Below are 17,785 nucleotides of genomic sequence, written 5' to 3'. Positions count from 1 at the left end.
TAAACAATCAGGTAAACGTTGAGGTAAACAATCAGGTAAACATTTAGGTAAACGTTCAGGTAAAGATTCAGGTAAACATTTAGGTAAACATTCAGGTAAACAATCAGGTAAACATTCAGGTAAACAATCAGGTAAACATTTAGGTAAACATTCAGGTAAACGTTCAGGTAAACGTTCAGGTAAACAATCAGGTAAACATTTAGGTAAATGTTCAGGTAATGTTTACCAAAATGTTTACCTGAACGTTTACCTAAATCAGGTAAACATTTCGGTAAACGTTCAGGTAAACAATCAGGTAAACGAGGCCCGGACCCCCACCTGACGTGGTCACTTCCCCTCCCCACACCTCAAGCCTGTGTTATGCACACACTACTTTGCACACTGAACATTGCACATACACTTTTGCACTCCTGCCCTGCTTTTTGTTTTGGATTGTAGTACTTATTGTGTTTGTATGTTCTATGTTTTATGTTCATTTTATGTTCACTGTATGCACCTATACACCAGAACAAATTCCAGGTTGGTGTAAACCTACTTGGCAATAAATACAATTCTGATTCTGATTCTGATTTGCAATTATTGAGAATGATCTGGCCCTATAGCTCATTTGAATATACGGACACATAAATGTCACACATAAATAAATGAAGAAATACGTGTGGACACATAAATAGAGATATAAATAAATGAAGAAATGTAGAAATACATTTATTTAATGATGTCCTGTTGAGTTATAACTTATATTTATTAATTTCTGTATTTATTTCTGTATTTATACATGTATTCTTGTATTTATTTATACATTCATTTAAGCATTTATTTATTTATTCTTGTATTTATTCATTTATTTATTTATACATAAGTCATTTAAAGTCCTCCCAGGGCTCCAAAAAGAAAAAAAGGGTTTCTATATATGGAGGCTCCATATATAGAAACCCTTTTTTTCTTTTTTTTATAAACGTCACTTTTCGTCGTCAGCCACCTCCCCCTCTGCGTCATCACGGTCCCCGTCTGATGACGTAGGCAAGTTGGTGTTTACAATGGCGGCTTTCTGCTAATTGAAAGAAAATGTGTGTTTTATAGCGGCAAGAAACGGTTGTGGTTTTGCGAAAACAAGTCGGAAGATATTCCTTTCACGATGAGCAACAGAACCTCTTATTTCTACGACCCGGACGTGGGCAACTTTCATTACGGTAAGTGTGGTTATCGCAGCGAACGGGCCCACAAAGGCGGCCGGTGCTGGAGCCGTTAGCCACATGCTAACGGCTCCAGAGACGCGGCTTTACGAGTCATTTACTTTAGCACTTCTAGTCGCCCTCTGCGTGCTTTGGGATGCGCGTTACGCAGACAGACAGCGCGCTATCTACCGGAGCATCGCGGCGCATTGTGCACATTATACAACGTTTGTTTTGCTTGGCTCGCGTCGGGTCTCGAGTTGGGTCTATTGACAGTTATTGAAATGCTCCATCATGTATCAGATGTCTCAGCAGCTAGAGACCGACACGCTTTAAATGTAGTTATTAGGTGATCGAAATGCAGTTATTAGGTGACCTAAATGCTTTAAATGTAGTTATTAGGTCACCTGAATGCTTTCAATGTAGTTATTAGGTGACCTAAATGCTTTAAATGTAGTTGTTAGGTGATCTAAATGCTTTAAATGTCGTTATTAGGTGACCTAAATGCTTTAAATGTAGTTATTAGGTGATCTAAATGTTTTAAATGTAGTTATTAGGTGACCTAAATGCTTTAAATGTAGTTGTTAGGTGAACTAAATGCTTTAAATGTAGTTATTAGGTGATCTAAATGCTTTAACTGTAGTTGTTAGGTCATCTTAATGTTTTAAATGTAGTTATTAGGTGATCTAAATGCTTTAAATGTAGTTATTAGGTGATCTTAATGTTTTAAATGTAGTTATTAGGTGATCTTAATGTTTTAAATGTAGTTATTAGGTGATCTAAATGCTTTAAATGTAGTTATTAGGTGAACTAAATGCTTTAAATGTAGTTATTAGGTGATCTTAATGTTTTAAATGTAGTTATTAGGTGATCTTAATGTTTTAAATGTAGTTGTTAGGTGATCTAAATGCTTTAAATGTAGTTATTAGGTGACCTAAATGCTTAAGATTATACGTATATCCGGATGACTTATTTCCATATTGGGCGTCGTTGAAGCGGCTGTAACGAGCGAGACGTCCGTACCGTAACGTGGACTCCGCCCCTGTCTGCCAGGTGCCGGTCACCCGATGAAGCCCCACCGCTTGTCTCTGACTCACAGTCTGGTGTTGCACTACGGACTCTTCAAGAAAATGATGGTGAGCAGCACGGATTCAGGCCCCGCGCGGGCTCCTCTCGCCGAAACGAAGCCGCCGCGCCAACGAGCACATCGTTTCATGCTGCCCTCCCCCCCTCAGGTGTTCAAGCCGTACAAAGCGTCTCAGCACGACATGTGTCGGTTCCACTCCGAGGACTACATCGACTTCCTGCAGAAGGTCAGCCCCAACAACATGCAGGGCTTCACCAAGAGCCTCAACACGTTCAATGTCGGGGACGACTGGTGAGTTCTAGAAAGTTCTTAATTCCTTAAAATGGTTGATTTTATTTTGTACACTATTGCAATTTATTGTCCTAGCATTTGAAATCCCCATTGACTCAGTCATTGAATACCAGGTCATCTATAATGGTTACTAGAGGACGGACTAAACCATGACTGAAACGTGTGTGTGTGTGTGTGTTTTCAGCCCTGTGTTTCCAGGCCTCTTTGAGTTTTGCTCCAGGTACACAGGCGCCTCCTTACAGGGCGCCACGCAGCTCAACCACAAGGTGAGACGCCCACGAGTGTCTGAAATCGTTATTGCCGGCGGGGGAAACCAGCGGTCTTCAGGGTTCGTACGGTCATGGAAAACCTGGAAAAGTCATGGAATTTTAAAATGATCATTTCCAGGCCTGGAAAAGTCATGGGAAAAAAACTTAAATCATAAAAGTTTGGGAAAAGTCATGAAAATGTGTTATAACCACGTGTTCATTTACGCAGAGTTTGAAATAATTAATATGTTTTTTAAAGAAAGACGCTCAAAATATAAGCCGGCCATGAAATAGTCATGGAAAAATCATGGAAATCCATTGGTCAAAATGTGTAAGAACCCTGGTTCTTGTCTGTCTTCTTTGAGTTGTGTTATTTTTGGTCACTTCCTGTGATGAGTTCGAGAAGAACACGCGTGTAGCAGACGACGCCTGGATCGCCGGACGTCACTCTTTATGTTGAACCGGCCGCAGCGCTGATCCACAGCCAGCGGTGGCTTTGTGACCTTTAATTGACTTTCATTGCTTTGTTTCTCCAGATATGCGACATTGCCATCAACTGGGCCGGAGGTTTGCATCACGCCAAGAAGTTTGAGGTCGGGAGAAAGCGCCGTACATTGTTCTCGCGTCTCTGCATTTACCCGTGTCTGGTTGAAGGACTGACGGGATTCTTCTGGGTTTTTGCAGGCATCTGGGTTTTGTTACGTCAACGACATCGTCATCAGTATTCTGGAGCTCCTCAAGTAAGAGAGGACGCTTCTCCGAAGGTCACGCGTTGATGCCGTTTCCCTCTTTACGACCGCGTCTCTCTGTGCGTTCCAGATACCACCCCAGAGTTCTGTACATCGACATCGACATTCACCACGGCGACGGCGTCCAGGAAGCCTTTTACCTGACCGACCGCGTCATGACCGTGTCCTTCCACAAATACGGGAACTACTTTTTCCCCGGAACGGGTACGGATGCCTTTCGACGCACGTTTTTTTTTAAATGGTGTCGGAGTGTCGCCTGGCCATTTCTGCACGTCAGCTGAAAGTGCCCCTCGTCTTCATCGTGGCAATTTAACTTTGATTTGTACTCTACACCAAGATGTCTGCTCGCGCCGTCATTCTTTTTTTTAAATGTCGGACTATGTACAGCTAAGAAAATGCATGGAAGTCTATGCAGGAGACATATTTGGTGTGATGTTTGGCTTGTAATATGAGCTGCTTCGTTATGCAGGAATCCTGGTGTTAAATGTAATACCCCATAGGTAAAAAGTCATATTAATCCTCCTGTTACCTTTCGGGTCAATTTGACCCCATTCAATGTTTAACGTCGGTGTTCTTTGGGGTCAATTTGACCCCAGGCTGTTTTTCACTGTCAAACATATAAGAAATATCAACTTTTTTATATATTTAAAGGGCTATTTAGGTAACAAACAAACATAAAGTACCTCACACTTAAATTTGGGAAACAATATTAATTCTAATAATTTTCTGGAGGTTTTAATTGCTGGGGTCAAATTGACCCCGAGGGTAAAATGTGTTGGTAAATGTGAAGGTGACAGGAGGGTTAAGCCTGTGTGTTGGTTTCAGGTGACATGTACGAGGTGGGCGCAGAGAGCGGTCGGTACTACTGCCTCAACGTTCCCCTCAGAGACGGCATCGATGACCAGAGTGAGCTCACGTCCCGCACGTCTACGTCTCGGGTAACACGGAGAGGCGGCAGCGCTGAAGTTCCTGAACATCTCTGTGTGTGTGTGTGTGTGTGTTTATTCTTTCAGGCTACCGGCAGCTGTTCCAGCCGGTCATCAAACAGGTGGTGGATTTCTACCAGCCGACCTGCATTGTTCTCCAGGTCAGTCGGTCTCATCTCGCCGTGTTGCGGGTCGTCTAGACCAGCGGTCCCCAACCTTTTTTGAGCCACGAACCGGTTCCGTGTCAGAAATTATTTTCACGGACCGGCAATATAAATGACGTAATAAATATGACATCATACAATTATACGAAGGGCATAAAGTGCCAAAACTACAACTCATCATTACGCCGAATTAGTGTGAGCCGTGCGCTTGTTTACCTGCAACGAGCCGCTGATGGAGACGGCGACACAGACGTGTGTTTGGTCCGCTGCTCCTAACCGAGTTCTGGTCGCTGTCATTAGAACACCGGCAGAGTTGTTGTGTGAAATGTCCCTTAAGGCCACCGTCATTTGCATCTCCAACACATTTTCTTCTAGCTCGGACGGGCTCGATTCATCGGGTGGGTTTGTTTACAAATGGGTTGCAGGTCTATTCTTTTGCAGTCGGGTCTTTTGTGGTTGGAGTACCGCTCAAACTCTTTGAAAAGCCTCTTCCACCCGGTCAACGTCTGAAACATGTAGAATATTCCGCTGTTCGCTCGCCCACACAGCAGCGACTTTATCGGCCAACTTGAAAACAGTTGTCATTTCCCTGAAGTGACAGAATTCATTGAGCAGGTTGAATCTGTTTTAAGATTCTTTGTCACTGTGCCGCCAGCAGAGGGTTCGGCGCGTGAGACTCGCCTGCAGCGATAAACCCGAACTTTAAGACTCCTGAACGCGGCTCAGACACACGGGTGGATCCGCTCCTTTTTCAAAATAATATATTTATCCGACTGATTTAAAAAATAAAAAAAATAAAACTTTTTTTATTCACTTTTTTTCCGCGGCCCGGTTCCAACCAAGCCGTGGACCGGTACCGGGCCGCGGCCCGGGGGTTTGGGACCCCTGGTCTAGAGAACGCCCCGCAGGAGTGACTCCGTCCCGTTGCCGGAGCGTAATCGGCTGCACGACCCGGATCTAAGACGGAGGCCCGTGTGTTCTTGTCTCCTTCCAGTGTGGAGCAGATTCTCTGGGCTGCGACCGGCTGGGCTGCTTCAACCTCAGCATACGAGGACACGGGTGAGACGTGGTTTAAATATAAATATAAAGAATGCCGTTTCCTCGTTGGGGTTAAACGTCCGTGGAAAGTGGGTTTAAAGCGACGGACGCAACGGTGAAACACGCAGGGCTCGTGTACGGTCCCGGGAAACCTGGAAAAGTCACAGAGTTTTAAAAGTTATTTCCAGGCCTGGACAAGTCCTTGAAGAAGAATTGTAATTTCCAAAAGTTTTGGAAAAGTCAGGGAAATTGGTTTTATTCATATGTTCATTTACGCAGTTTGATTACGAGAATACATATTTATATAAATGTGTATTCTTTTAGTCAAACTATTGTCTCATTCATTTGTGTCATTTAAGGTTTATACTCGTGTATTCACCGAGATTTCACAAAATGTTTGGTCATGGAAATTGGGTCGAAAGTCCTGGAAATCCATTGGTCAACATGTGTGTGTGTGTGTGTATTGTACAACGGGGCTTCCCATAAGGATATGGAGCTCAATCATTCCATCTTTCCCTTCTTATTAAGTATTACGTGTTGTCTTTTACAAACACCGACTCATTTTGATGCCACTATTTTCATACACACATTCCACGTTGGGTCATGTTTGTAGTTTCTTCGTAGCGGGAGACCTTTCTTAACTCATGTTAATGTGTGCGTCCAGCGACTGTGTGGAGTTCGTGAAGAGTTTTACGATTCCTCTGCTGGTCCTGGGAGGAGGAGGCTACACCGTGAGGAACGTGGCTCGCTGCTGGTGAGTTGTTTTTTCTTCTTTTTTTTCTATGTGGAGGTCACATGTTTCTGAGTTGTCACAAGACGGGCGTTGTTGTTGTTTTTAATCGGCATGTCTTGTTTTGTTCTGCCCGTAGGACCTTTGAGACGTCTCTGCTACTGGATGAAACCATCAGCGATGAGCTGCCTTACAGCGGTGAGTTGTATCACAACATACTAGACTAGAAGCGTTCAGTATTTTATAATTATTCACTTACGATAGATGTTGTTGTTTTTTTAGCACCATACTATTTTATTTTATTTATTTTGTTTATTTTATTTTGACACGTGAAAAAACTGCTGCTATTTCATTTGATAATTAAATGTAAACAATAATAACAATTTAAACCGGGTACAAAGTGATAACCCTTCCTGACGTCTGTCCCTCCTCTTCCTCTCCTCTCCAGAGTACTTTGAGTACTTTGCTCCGGACTTCACGCTGCATCCCGATGTGAGCACCCGGATAGAGAACCAGAACTCCAGACCGGTGAGGCCCCCCCCCCCCACCCCCCAATGGCGCTTGGACACGTTCCATGTTATCTGATGAAGGACGCGACGTTCATACACGTACGTGTTTTCGCCGCAGTACCTGGAGCAGATCCGCCAGTCGGTGTTCGAGAACCTGAAGATGCTGAACCACGCGCCCAGCGTCCAGATCCACGACGTGCCGTCCGACATGCTGAGCTACGAGCGCACCGACGAGCCCGACCCCGACGAGAGGGGCGGCGACGAGGCCTACACCCGGTGAGACGAGAGCGACGCCTTTCAGACGCAGTCAGTTTTTAAATCGATGTGTCCGCATCGCCGTTCCCTCACTGTGGATAATGTCTCTGTCTCCCCCTCAGGCCGGAGGCGGCGAACGAGTTCTACGACGGCGACCACGACAACGACAAAGAGAGCGACGTGGAAATTTGACCCGCGAGGACGAAAAGGAGCGGCGCTTTGGGTTTTGGATTCTCGCAGCGTTCGATTTCTTTGTCTCCAAACCGAGCAGAAACGATTCTGGAAGGACTGAAAAGACTCCACGAGCTCCTCTTCTTCCTCGTTTGAGGTAGACACACACACATGCTGACGTCGTGCTCGTTCCGACCCGTTGGAGCCGTAACGTGACGTTTGCGTGCGGTGTCGAACGTCACGGAGCACGGCGGCGGCACGGCAGTATTCACCTTTCTATGACGTAACAGACCGGGGTCACGGGGTCACGCACCGTGTCATGTCAAGTCTACCGGAGGTGGTGCTTGTTTTGACTTTGTCAACTGGTATCACAACACAAAACAACAACACTCTGTTTGTGCGTGTGAGGATGTGCACACCTAGATGTGCCAATAGCAGATTTTCTCTCCGTCACGTGTTAGCAATGCGATGTTTTTTAATTGTCATCTTTTGTTGTTGTTGTTGTATCAACTTATTGTATCGCTCATAAAGTGGCCAACAGAATTCAGTGCAGAAGAGACGGTTGTTTTAAGTGTCCGCCCCGATCCACGATTCTCACATTGGTCAATTCAGAGGTTTAAAACAAAGATTTGAATTATGTGACACAGAATCTCAGAGGTACACATTATTCGTGTGCCTTACAGCTCTGAAAAGGCGATCCTGTGTGAGTGTGTGTGTGTGTGGAGCTGGGCACTGGGTGATGTGGAAGAGGACGGACGCTCGCTTGTGGAACCTTTTGTCTGGAAGCAGTTCGTCGTTGGGCTCATGCCTGGAGGGCGGCAGACGCAGCAGGGACGTCTTCTACCATCTGCCACGCCCACTTTTAACCAGAAACGTTCTTTGTTGTCATTATTCTTTATTTTTTTAATATTGTCTACTTTTTAATAAAAAGAATTATTGAATCAATGCATGTAATATGAAAGTATTTTTAAAGGCAGATTTTGAACCTCTCCACCAGAGGGCGACGTGGAGCCAATGAGAATGGAGGCTATTGTCAAACGTTCAGGTTAGAGTACATACATTTTGGTTATTTTGTAAACACACACAACATGTACAGGACTATCTCAGAAAATTAGAATATTGTGATGAAGTTCTTTATTTTCAAATGTCATTCATCTGGATTCATTACAAATTCTGATTTATAGCTGATTATGGCTTACAGCTTAAGAAAACTCAAATATCCTATCTCTAAATATTAGAATATCATGAAAAAGTATACTAGTAGGGTATTAAACAAATCACTTGAATTAATTAAAAACACCTGGTTTCCTGAGCCTTGACAAACACTCAGCTGTTATAATATTAAAATTTTATGAGATATGATTTTAGTTTTTGCCATAATCAGCAATATTAAAAGAATAAAAGGCTTGCAATATTTCAGTTGATTTGTAATGAATCCAGAATGCATGACATTTTTGCATTATAGAAAATAAAGAACTTTATCACAATATTCTAATTTTCTGAGACAGTCCTGTATATGTAGTGATGAGATGACAACGGCGATGTTTCACCTGGGAACTTTAGAAAATGCTTTAAACACCTGACATTTATTTAGATGTCATATTATTTCTGGTAAACGGAGAGAAAGTTTGATTCAATTCAATAAGTGATAGATGCCATGTCATCAGAGAAGCTGAGTTTAAGAAGTGAACGTCTCATTATTTCAAAGGACGGATGATCTGAGTTCCTTCTGAAACTTTAGGAAACATTTGTGAAGAGACTCAAAGTCTTCAGTCATCACTGTTCTTTAGGCTTTGAATAACCGTATCAGTGTTGCTTCGGAAATTAAATAAAGGACTCTTTTAATAAATAGTTTGAAGACTAAATATTATTTTCTGAATAGAATAAATCAGATTGGAACAGCATGCGGCATTAACTTGTGTTTGAAAAAATATTTTTAAAAGATCACATGTGAATGAAATTAGGCTAATTTTACAAGACACTAAAAAAGAAATCTTATCTTTAATAAAAAAATATATTTTATTGAATAAAAAGAAACATTTGATTTCTAAAGATCAATTAAGTCTGAGTTTATTTAAATAATTAGCTCTTATTTTCCAAATGTAGTCAAAGTTGAACTTGCAAATGTTTAATATATATATATATATATTGTAATACTAGTATGTTTCAAAATATGAAAAAAAGCCTGAGCTTGGTTTTTCAAAACACCTGCTGACACACCCTAACACAAAATACATAAAGATGGATTTCAATTTAAAACATCATTTTTTTAGAGCCTACAATCATTCTTTTCACCGGTGTCTGAAATGAGAAACAAATTGCTCGTGTGATTCTGTGATTGAAGGCAGCAGCAACAGAACAGGTGTGAACTTTGACCTGTGATGTTGGGAATGTCCAAACGTGGAAGGACTATCGTGGAAATCGGTTGATTGTTGTCGGGCAGAATCTCCCGTTTCTGCAGGTTTAGTTAAAAAAAACATCATAATTTGTACAGAGAGTTTGAGAGGCGTGATCAGCGAACATCTGGAGAGAGAGAGAGAGATAGAGAGAGAGAGAGCTCGCCAACCTGAAACACAAAAATAATATAGTTTTTAGTTTTTGGAGTTTCATGTTTTTAATCTTCATTTCCTTCCATCTCTTTATTTCAGTTTGTCTCCTTTCTGTGTTTCATTTATTCTCCACTTATTATACCATAAAATCGCGAATTTTTGCTTCGTAATATATATAAATATAGAAATATATATATATAAATATAAATATAAATATAAATATATATATTAAGGCAGCAACCTCCATTTCTTCTGCAGCCATCAGGCTTGACTTACATATTTTCATACGGCCACAACATTGAAAGCGAGCCGCTGGTCGGTCGTGTTCCTCCATCGGCGTCGCAGCGTCTGCCAGACGAGGCCGAAGAGCCCCCAAAAAAGACAGAAAGTAGACCCAGTTAAGAGTTAAGATTTTATTTTCTTCTTCTTCTGTGTGCAAGACTAGACGTCATATGTACACGTAAAAGTCCCCACATTAAAAATGTACGTTAAAAGTATGTAAAGCATAATAAACTTGACAATTAAAGTCCACCGTGGTTGGACGCCAGTGGTTATTTCCAATATTGATGAATCTGCATATTTCTTTTTTTTAATTGAGCAATTGATTGTTCGGTTTGTAAATAATATAGAAACAAAAGCATCAATTAAAATGTATTTTAAAACTATATTTCCAATGTTCAACGTTTTAACTGATAATCGCCTCAGTGGTTTTCCTTCCACGTGTCGAGCACAGCAAATATTAATAAAATAGAAAATACCAATAGAACAGATAATAATAATTATAATGATGTCAAACAAATGGGTCGTGTGAGCATTCCTCCTGGAGTCATCGTGCTCTTCGTCTCCACGGCGCTTTGTTGCCTCGTGAACATCATCGGCTCTTCTGACGGCGTCTTCCTCGAAGCTGACCTGGGCGCCGCTTTGCTCCTCGCTGCTGTTGACCACGAGCCGCTAACACGCTTCACAGTTCAACAGCGTCGCATGATGATGACGAAGAGCACAGGCCTTCGTCTGCATCGCCACGGACTCGGTCTGGATGTGTGGGTGTGTGTGTGCTTGTGTGTGCTTGTGTGTGTTTGTGTATGTGTGTGTGTGCACATGTGTGTGTGGGTTTGTGTGTGCACGTGTATGTGTGTGTGTGTGCATGTGTGTGTGCATGTGTGTGTGTGTGTGTACATGTGTGTGTGTGTGTTTGTGTAGGTGTGAGTGCCTGTGTGTGTGTATGCGCATGTCTGTGTGTTTGCTTGTGTGTGTTTTTTTGTAGGAGTGTGCCTGTGTGTGTGCGCGCATGTCTTGTGTGTGTGTGTTTTTGTAGGTGTGTGTGCCTTTGTGTGTGTGTGTGTATGTGCGCATGTCTTTGTGTTTGTTTGTGTGTGTGTGTTTGTGTGTGTGCGCATGTGTGTGTGTTTGTTTGTGTGTGTGTGTGTGTGTGCGCATGTCTTTGTGTTTGTTTGTGTTTGTGTGTGTGTTTGTTTGTGTGTGTGTGTGTGTGTGTGTGTGTGTGTCTTGTTTTTGACCCCGGGGCCTGAATCTGTTCTGTGAAGCATCTGCTTGCTCGTTGAATCTCAGCGTTTGTAGTTCTTTGTATTTTACTTGTCATTTTCTATGTATTTTATTATATTTTAATGAGTTGTACTATCTGGACCTTCAGTCCGAAATAAAAGTTTGATTGATTTATCGACACAAGAGCCCAAACTAACTTCCTGTTTGTCACCGCCATGGATCTTTACGACATTCTTCCTTCCTTTATTGTGAAATAGAAATAAAGATGCTGCATGGAAGCACTTCTCCGTTTTAGTTTTTAATATGTTTTTCTTTTCTGCTTTTATCTTATGTCTAGTTGGTAAGTTAGCGATAATTATGAAATTTATTGTTGTGTATTGGCCAAAACAAAAGGCCACTGAGTGGTTCTAAGTGTTGGTACTCAACTCCCAGCAGGCCTTGCAGGGCTTCATGCGGGGCTCCACTACGTTCCACTGACTTCATGAGTCTCCTCCCCGGGGTCATCATCCTCCATGACCTCACCTGCTGCTGGACAGATGTGGAGAATTGCAGCACATGTGGTCACAGATGACATCAAGGAGAGCTCCGTGTGCCTCAGGGAGAAGGAAGCGTCGTTCTGGACGCACTGCACTGTAAGAAAAGTATTTACTTCTATTTTAGATTATATGTTGTGTATAACATTTTGCATCTAAACTTTTTTTTACTGATAAAATGTGACTGAAGTAAATGTAAGTGTAAAAATCAGGAAAAGGTTCTTAAAGTATTAAGTAAAAATGCTCAATGCAGACAGAGTGCATTGAGCATTTTAATTTTTCTTCAATTATCTTTTACTATGGATTTATCTGCTGATCATTTCTCAATTTATTAATTCAAATCCCCCAAATCCCCAAATGACACCTTCACATTGTTGTGCCGATGAACAACCATCCAAAGCTCAACATTATTTGTAAAAAATTAAATAAATAAAAGGAAAAGAAGCAATTCCTCACATTTCAGAAGCTGGAACCATGAACATTTAACAGATTAAAAATGGTCTGAAAAACATTTGTAAAAAAATGTATTCTTAATTTCCTGCCAACTAATTGAAATAATCCTGTTTGCTGTTCTTGAATATACTGTCACTTATATTTAAAATGGCGCATCACATTTTACAAGCCACGAATCAGTGCTGGATAGCTAATGCTAGCATGCTAGCATGCTAACACACTTAAAGGAAACACGGTAGCTTGAATGTAATCGCTGCTCAACAGCAGGCTTTACAACCCGCGCGGAATACGACACGTCTATCTCCAAACCATCGATTACGATAAGGAAAAAGCGTTTAGCTAACGGCATTTTGCTTACAGTCGGCGCTGCCTCGTAGAGCCACTAGCATAGCGTTAGCGTCTTAATCTTGTCATATTTTCCATTCTACAGATCCAGTGTGTGATCATTCTTGGAAAAGAAAAGCTTAACAATATACAGTACATTATCAGCTGCTGACCCAGTACACAACTAACCAATTGCATAGCAATTTATTTCATACCATCCCAGTTATATTGCCTCGTGTACCGCAGTAACATGTGACGGGCCGCCTTTGATTACAACGACCTTCTGTTTGACCCAGTGACACCAGGAGAGGCCGTGTGTTGTGGCCCATGGGGCTGTGGACTGGTCAGTAAAAGTTGCATAACAGTAGAAAGAGCAGTGTGCACCTTGTAGATCTCGAAGAGAGGAATTCAATTCCCTCATTCTGAAAACACTCTGATGAACACCGTGAGGAACACGGAGCCGTGGGACTCGAAGGGGAACCTGTCGCAGCAGGCAGGACTGGTTCCTACAGAGAGAAACTGTCAGGAGATTTGTTTTGAATGAAAACAATGCAGTAATCACAAGATGGTGCCGGAATGTAATTTACACGTGAACTGATGCAATTATGTGCACGCTTGTGGTTTCACGGGATGGAACCTCGCTTTGCAAGAAATGCCAACGAATAGATCTTCATCAAAGAGATGACATCATGGTGATGGATGCCCTGTACAGTAAACTCTGTGCGGTACAGTCATATCCCACACAGGGACGAAATGCGAAGGAGGATGAGACTATGACGGATTTATCCACTTCTTAAGTTGGATTGATCTTACAGCTGAGAACATTTTTCACAAGTAATAAAACAGGGGTTTTTTTCAGTTTCGAAAGTATTAAATCTTAAAGGACCCATATTATGCCAATTTTTCCACAAGTTGATATGGTTCCTTGGGGTCTTAATGAAATGTTTGTAACATATTTTTGTCAAAATACCACAAGAATCATTTCAAACAGCACCCTTTTTACCCTGTCAAAAACACCTCCCCACAGATTAACCTGTTTTGAGTGCCTGTTCCTTTAAATGCTAATGAGCCAGCTCTCCCCCCTCCCCCCTCCTCCACGAGATGCGCTCGCCTAGCTGCTGCCTGCAGATGAAGATAGCGTCGTGCAACCATATCGTTTTGAACCAGAGTCAGACCCTGAACAAGAAGAGGCTCCCGAACAAGTTCGAGAAGTTAGGGCTCAACAGGACGTTTCTGAATGGTAAGTTAACTTTGTCACTTCTACATTTTTTTTTTTGGTGTACATTGGCTCATGTCACCGAACCGTCTTTAAACTGGGTGGGTCGAGTGGTGGTGGGGGGCGGTCCAAGGCCATGTAGCCAGACTCCCTACATGGGCGTGCTTCAAAATCTACATAGACGTTGGTGGTGACCCCTTTGGACGCACTCAAGCATATCGTTTCTGACACAGAGGAACCACAACAAGCCGCGTGAGTTGTTTTTTTCCAGCGTTTTTGTGTTGGGAGACATGCCAGATACCCAAATTAACGTATAGAAGCACTAAAAAAGTGGAATTTTCATAATATGTCCCCTTTAACTCAATGTGCACTTCCAGGCCTTTTTTATTTCGACCATTGGGCCATCCCCATGAATAAAGAGTACATTTCGACAGCCGAGATGTAGGTGCAGGGCATGTTGTTAAGTTAATCTTTAAAGGAAAACATTTAAATATAACCCTCTGTGATTGTCAGTCTGTCTTTCATAATTTGCGTTAAATCCAATCGCGGCTGTGAAAATAATATCAGACTGCGAGATTCCTACGGATCTCTCATGCCAAAGAAGGATGTTGTGAAGAGGAACATTTTGGCAGTTTCACCCCACATCTTTAACAAAAATGTAGTTCCTTTTTCCCAAAGAATCAGAAACTTCAGCTTGTGGAAAACACAAAACAGTGCAACACACTGCAAATGAAGAGCATTCAGGTTTTATGCTGCGTCCGTTAAGGGGGTCTTGGCTCTGCGAAGGCAGAAAGTGCGTGACAAGAGGTGGAGATGAGCAGCTGAGGAACATACACGTCCTTCAGCTCCTTCTGTTCCACTGCTGACAGATCAACACAGCTGGGACGCACAATTTAGTGAAAAGAACTTAGAAGAGGTCCAATAAAAGGCAATAACAGAGAGCAAGCAGAGGAGGAAGAGGCCCCCGAGAGCACAAACACACAGCCGTGTATCACTCTGCAATCTGTGGACTGGACACATCTTCAGTGGGAGGTTGCAGCTTTCTCTGGAGTTCTTGGAAAACATTGGAAATATGCATGTCGGAGTTCTTGTATTTTGTAGGTATTTTATAGAATAAATTTTTTCCGAGTGATTATATATACAAAGCATGGATTGATTATTAAACAGGCCTAATGGGCACAGGCCAAGGGTCCCAAAGGGTCAGGGGTCGCTCGGCCTTTCACCGACAAAATGTCTCTCAAAGAGACACGTCTACCAACCAGGGAGAGACGGGGAATGACATCCTGACTACAAAGAGAGGAAAAATAGCTCCAAAGAGATCATAAAGAGACTCATATCAACTATCAACCATCTCAAGGAGACCCAAATGTACTACAAATATACACAAAGTATAAAGTGACACATAAGGACCATAAAAAGACCAACACTACAAAGGGATGCAAAATAGCACACGAAAAGACAAATGAAAGACTCACATCAATTATGAAAAGGTGCAAAAATACCTCAAGGAGACTCAAATGTACTACAAATATACACAAAGCAACTATAAAGTGACACATAAGGACCATAAAGAGACCAAAACTACAAAGGGATGCAAAATAGCACACAAATAGACATATGAAAAACTCACACAAACTATGAAAAGGTGCAAAAATACCTCAAGGAGACTCAAAATCACAACAAATATCCACAAATATAAAGTGACACAAAAGGACCACAAAGAGGGGGCGTGGCTACGTCGTGATTGACAGGTCGCGACCACGGCGTTGTCCATCCCTTTTTTCATCTGTAACTTTAGACCCTTTCACAGTGTGCTTTCAGTGAATTTGTTGTGTTTTTACTTAGTCATCTACAAATGTCTTATTCAGTATCTGGCTCGAGCTCCGCCCCCTCGTGTCACTTCTGGTTGCCAAAAACAAGATGGAAACCAAAACTTGAAGATGTCAGTGCACACATCAGCGGTTTGTTCACTTCTTATATACAGTCCATGAGTTTAACCAGGCTCCCCCGGTCTGTTCATTGTTCTGTCGTCCGGAGAGAGAACAGGAGATTTCCATCTTCATAATGAATGAGCCGTTAAAATGTTTATGTGTGCAAAGATTGCTGCACAATACACACACACACACACACATCAAAAAATATTCCAAGAGGCGAGAGAAGAAGCTTGTCAAAACAGGGGGCAGAGTTTGTATATGTGTGTGTGTGTGTGTGTGTGTACAATGTTGCTGGATCCCAGAGAGTGATGACAAAGGGTAGCTGTCTCCTGAAACAGGAACCAGATCGCTTCCGATACCAAACTCAAACATGATGCAATATTCAGTCTGATATTGTTTTTTTATTTTTATGCCATTTAATTTCTGTAAATCGACAAAGTTCTACAGTTGCATCAATGTCAGATAATGCGTGTTGCTATTTTCACGGCAATTTTTTGGGATAAAAAATCGTTCCGTCTCTGGCAAATTACCAAAAAAAACGTAATTTACAAAGCTACCTGGATCAAGTTGTTCACATTTGAACCCTTAAAAAAAAAAGGCAGATGTGAGAAGTGATACCAACGTGAGGAACCCAACCAATCATGATGCATGAATCACTCTAAGAAAAAATAAATCATAATTTTGACAACAATTACCTTTTCTTATGTGTGTTTGTCTTCTTTTTTCTGATTTTAACTAAGTTTAACACAACTGTGGTGTTGTAACGGGGAAGAATCATCAACTCACGTATTTATGGTATTGAACTCCAGATACAGTGAAGTCCAAATATGGCCAAAAGAATGTAAAGGCTGCCTTGGACATCTATTCGTGGAGGAGGACGACCATTAAAAGATCGAACAAACTCATTTCTTATATAATTTATACATTTTATTGTAGTTTTTTACTCTTACTGCTATTGAATTAGATTTCGCAATGTATTATTTCTTTTACATCTTATTATTGTTATTCTATTGTTCATATATGTTCATATTTTTCTTCTCCTGTTGTAATCTTTAATGAATCTCTGGCGCTAGAATTTTCTTCTTGATTAATAAAGTTTTCTTCCGATCTCGTCTTTTCGCTCCTCTTTTTTTCATTTTCACCGAAGCGTTGCATTTTTAATTGTTTATATTTTCTAAAAAATAACTCAGATTTAATCATCGCACAGAAGAAAATCAGTGGATGTGGAGGTGGTAGGGGGAGTAAAAAGATCTTACACACCGACAGGCTTTCCCCCCTTATGTTTAACAATCGTCGGCTTGTGTCACGCACATGAACGGCGGCTTCTTCCTTTTCTCCTCCAGCTGAAGTAAACGAAATGAAAAAGGAGCTCCGGTTACAAAAGACCTATTCAAATAGATTTGTTTGGAGCTTTTGACTCCAGGTCGGTGACTTTAAGTGTTTCCAAATATTTGCGATAAAGATCAAACCTATGAGGCCGTTTGAGCTGCTCCGATGCCGCCGGTTTGTGTTGCGTACAAAACAAACAAAAAATCCCCAAACTTTACATTTCCACATGATAAAAAACATGTCTTTGAATCCTGTAAAACGGCTGCGTCAACGCAGACGATGTTTTGGTGCCGCCGTGTTTTCAACACTGCATGGATTAGGGACAGAATTATGGCTTAGAGGGACAATTGGACTGTTGAAAAGCCAGCCATCCTGCTGGGAGCCACTGGTAGATCTAATCCGGCCTGCCAACTTCTGAAAAAGTGCATCTCCGGCGTGTGTAGCTGCCGCACAAAGGCTTCATTTGTCCAGACGGATCACTGCAATGGGATAATCTGTGCTCCAAAAAAAGCTGCAATGTACCTTGGCGTGGGAGAAGAGAGAGAGAGAGAGGAAGAGGAAGGTGGAGAGTTGGCAAAGGTGAAGGCAGGTGAAGAGAAAA

The 17,785-nt window shown here is 41.9% G+C and overlaps 1 protein-coding gene across 1 annotated transcript; it reads left to right on the top strand.

The window, feature by feature from the left end:
- Nucleotides 1–1,049: 1,049 nt before the first annotated feature.
- On the top strand, nucleotides 1,050–8,288 carry hdac3 (histone deacetylase 3). Its single transcript, XM_056440006.1, has 15 exons — nucleotides 1,050–1,193; nucleotides 2,229–2,311; nucleotides 2,411–2,553; nucleotides 2,738–2,819; nucleotides 3,338–3,394; nucleotides 3,486–3,541; nucleotides 3,621–3,754; nucleotides 4,376–4,456; nucleotides 4,564–4,637; nucleotides 5,635–5,699; nucleotides 6,343–6,432; nucleotides 6,548–6,606; nucleotides 6,857–6,936; nucleotides 7,036–7,193; nucleotides 7,295–8,288. Exons 1-15 carry the CDS (start codon nucleotides 1,139–1,141, stop codon nucleotides 7,362–7,364), a joined length of 1,287 nt encoding a protein of 428 aa, XP_056295981.1. The 5' UTR covers nucleotides 1,050–1,138; the 3' UTR covers nucleotides 7,365–8,288.
- The last annotated feature ends 9,497 nt before the right edge of the window (nucleotides 8,289–17,785 follow it).

This window comes from Pseudoliparis swirei, chromosome 19 (genome assembly GCF_029220125.1).
Source record: "Pseudoliparis swirei isolate HS2019 ecotype Mariana Trench chromosome 19, NWPU_hadal_v1, whole genome shotgun sequence".
Lineage (NCBI taxonomy): Eukaryota > Metazoa > Chordata > Actinopteri > Perciformes > Liparidae > Pseudoliparis > Pseudoliparis swirei.
The sequence above is the reverse complement of the archived record's forward strand: the minus strand, read 5'-3'. Positions and strand labels throughout refer to the sequence as shown.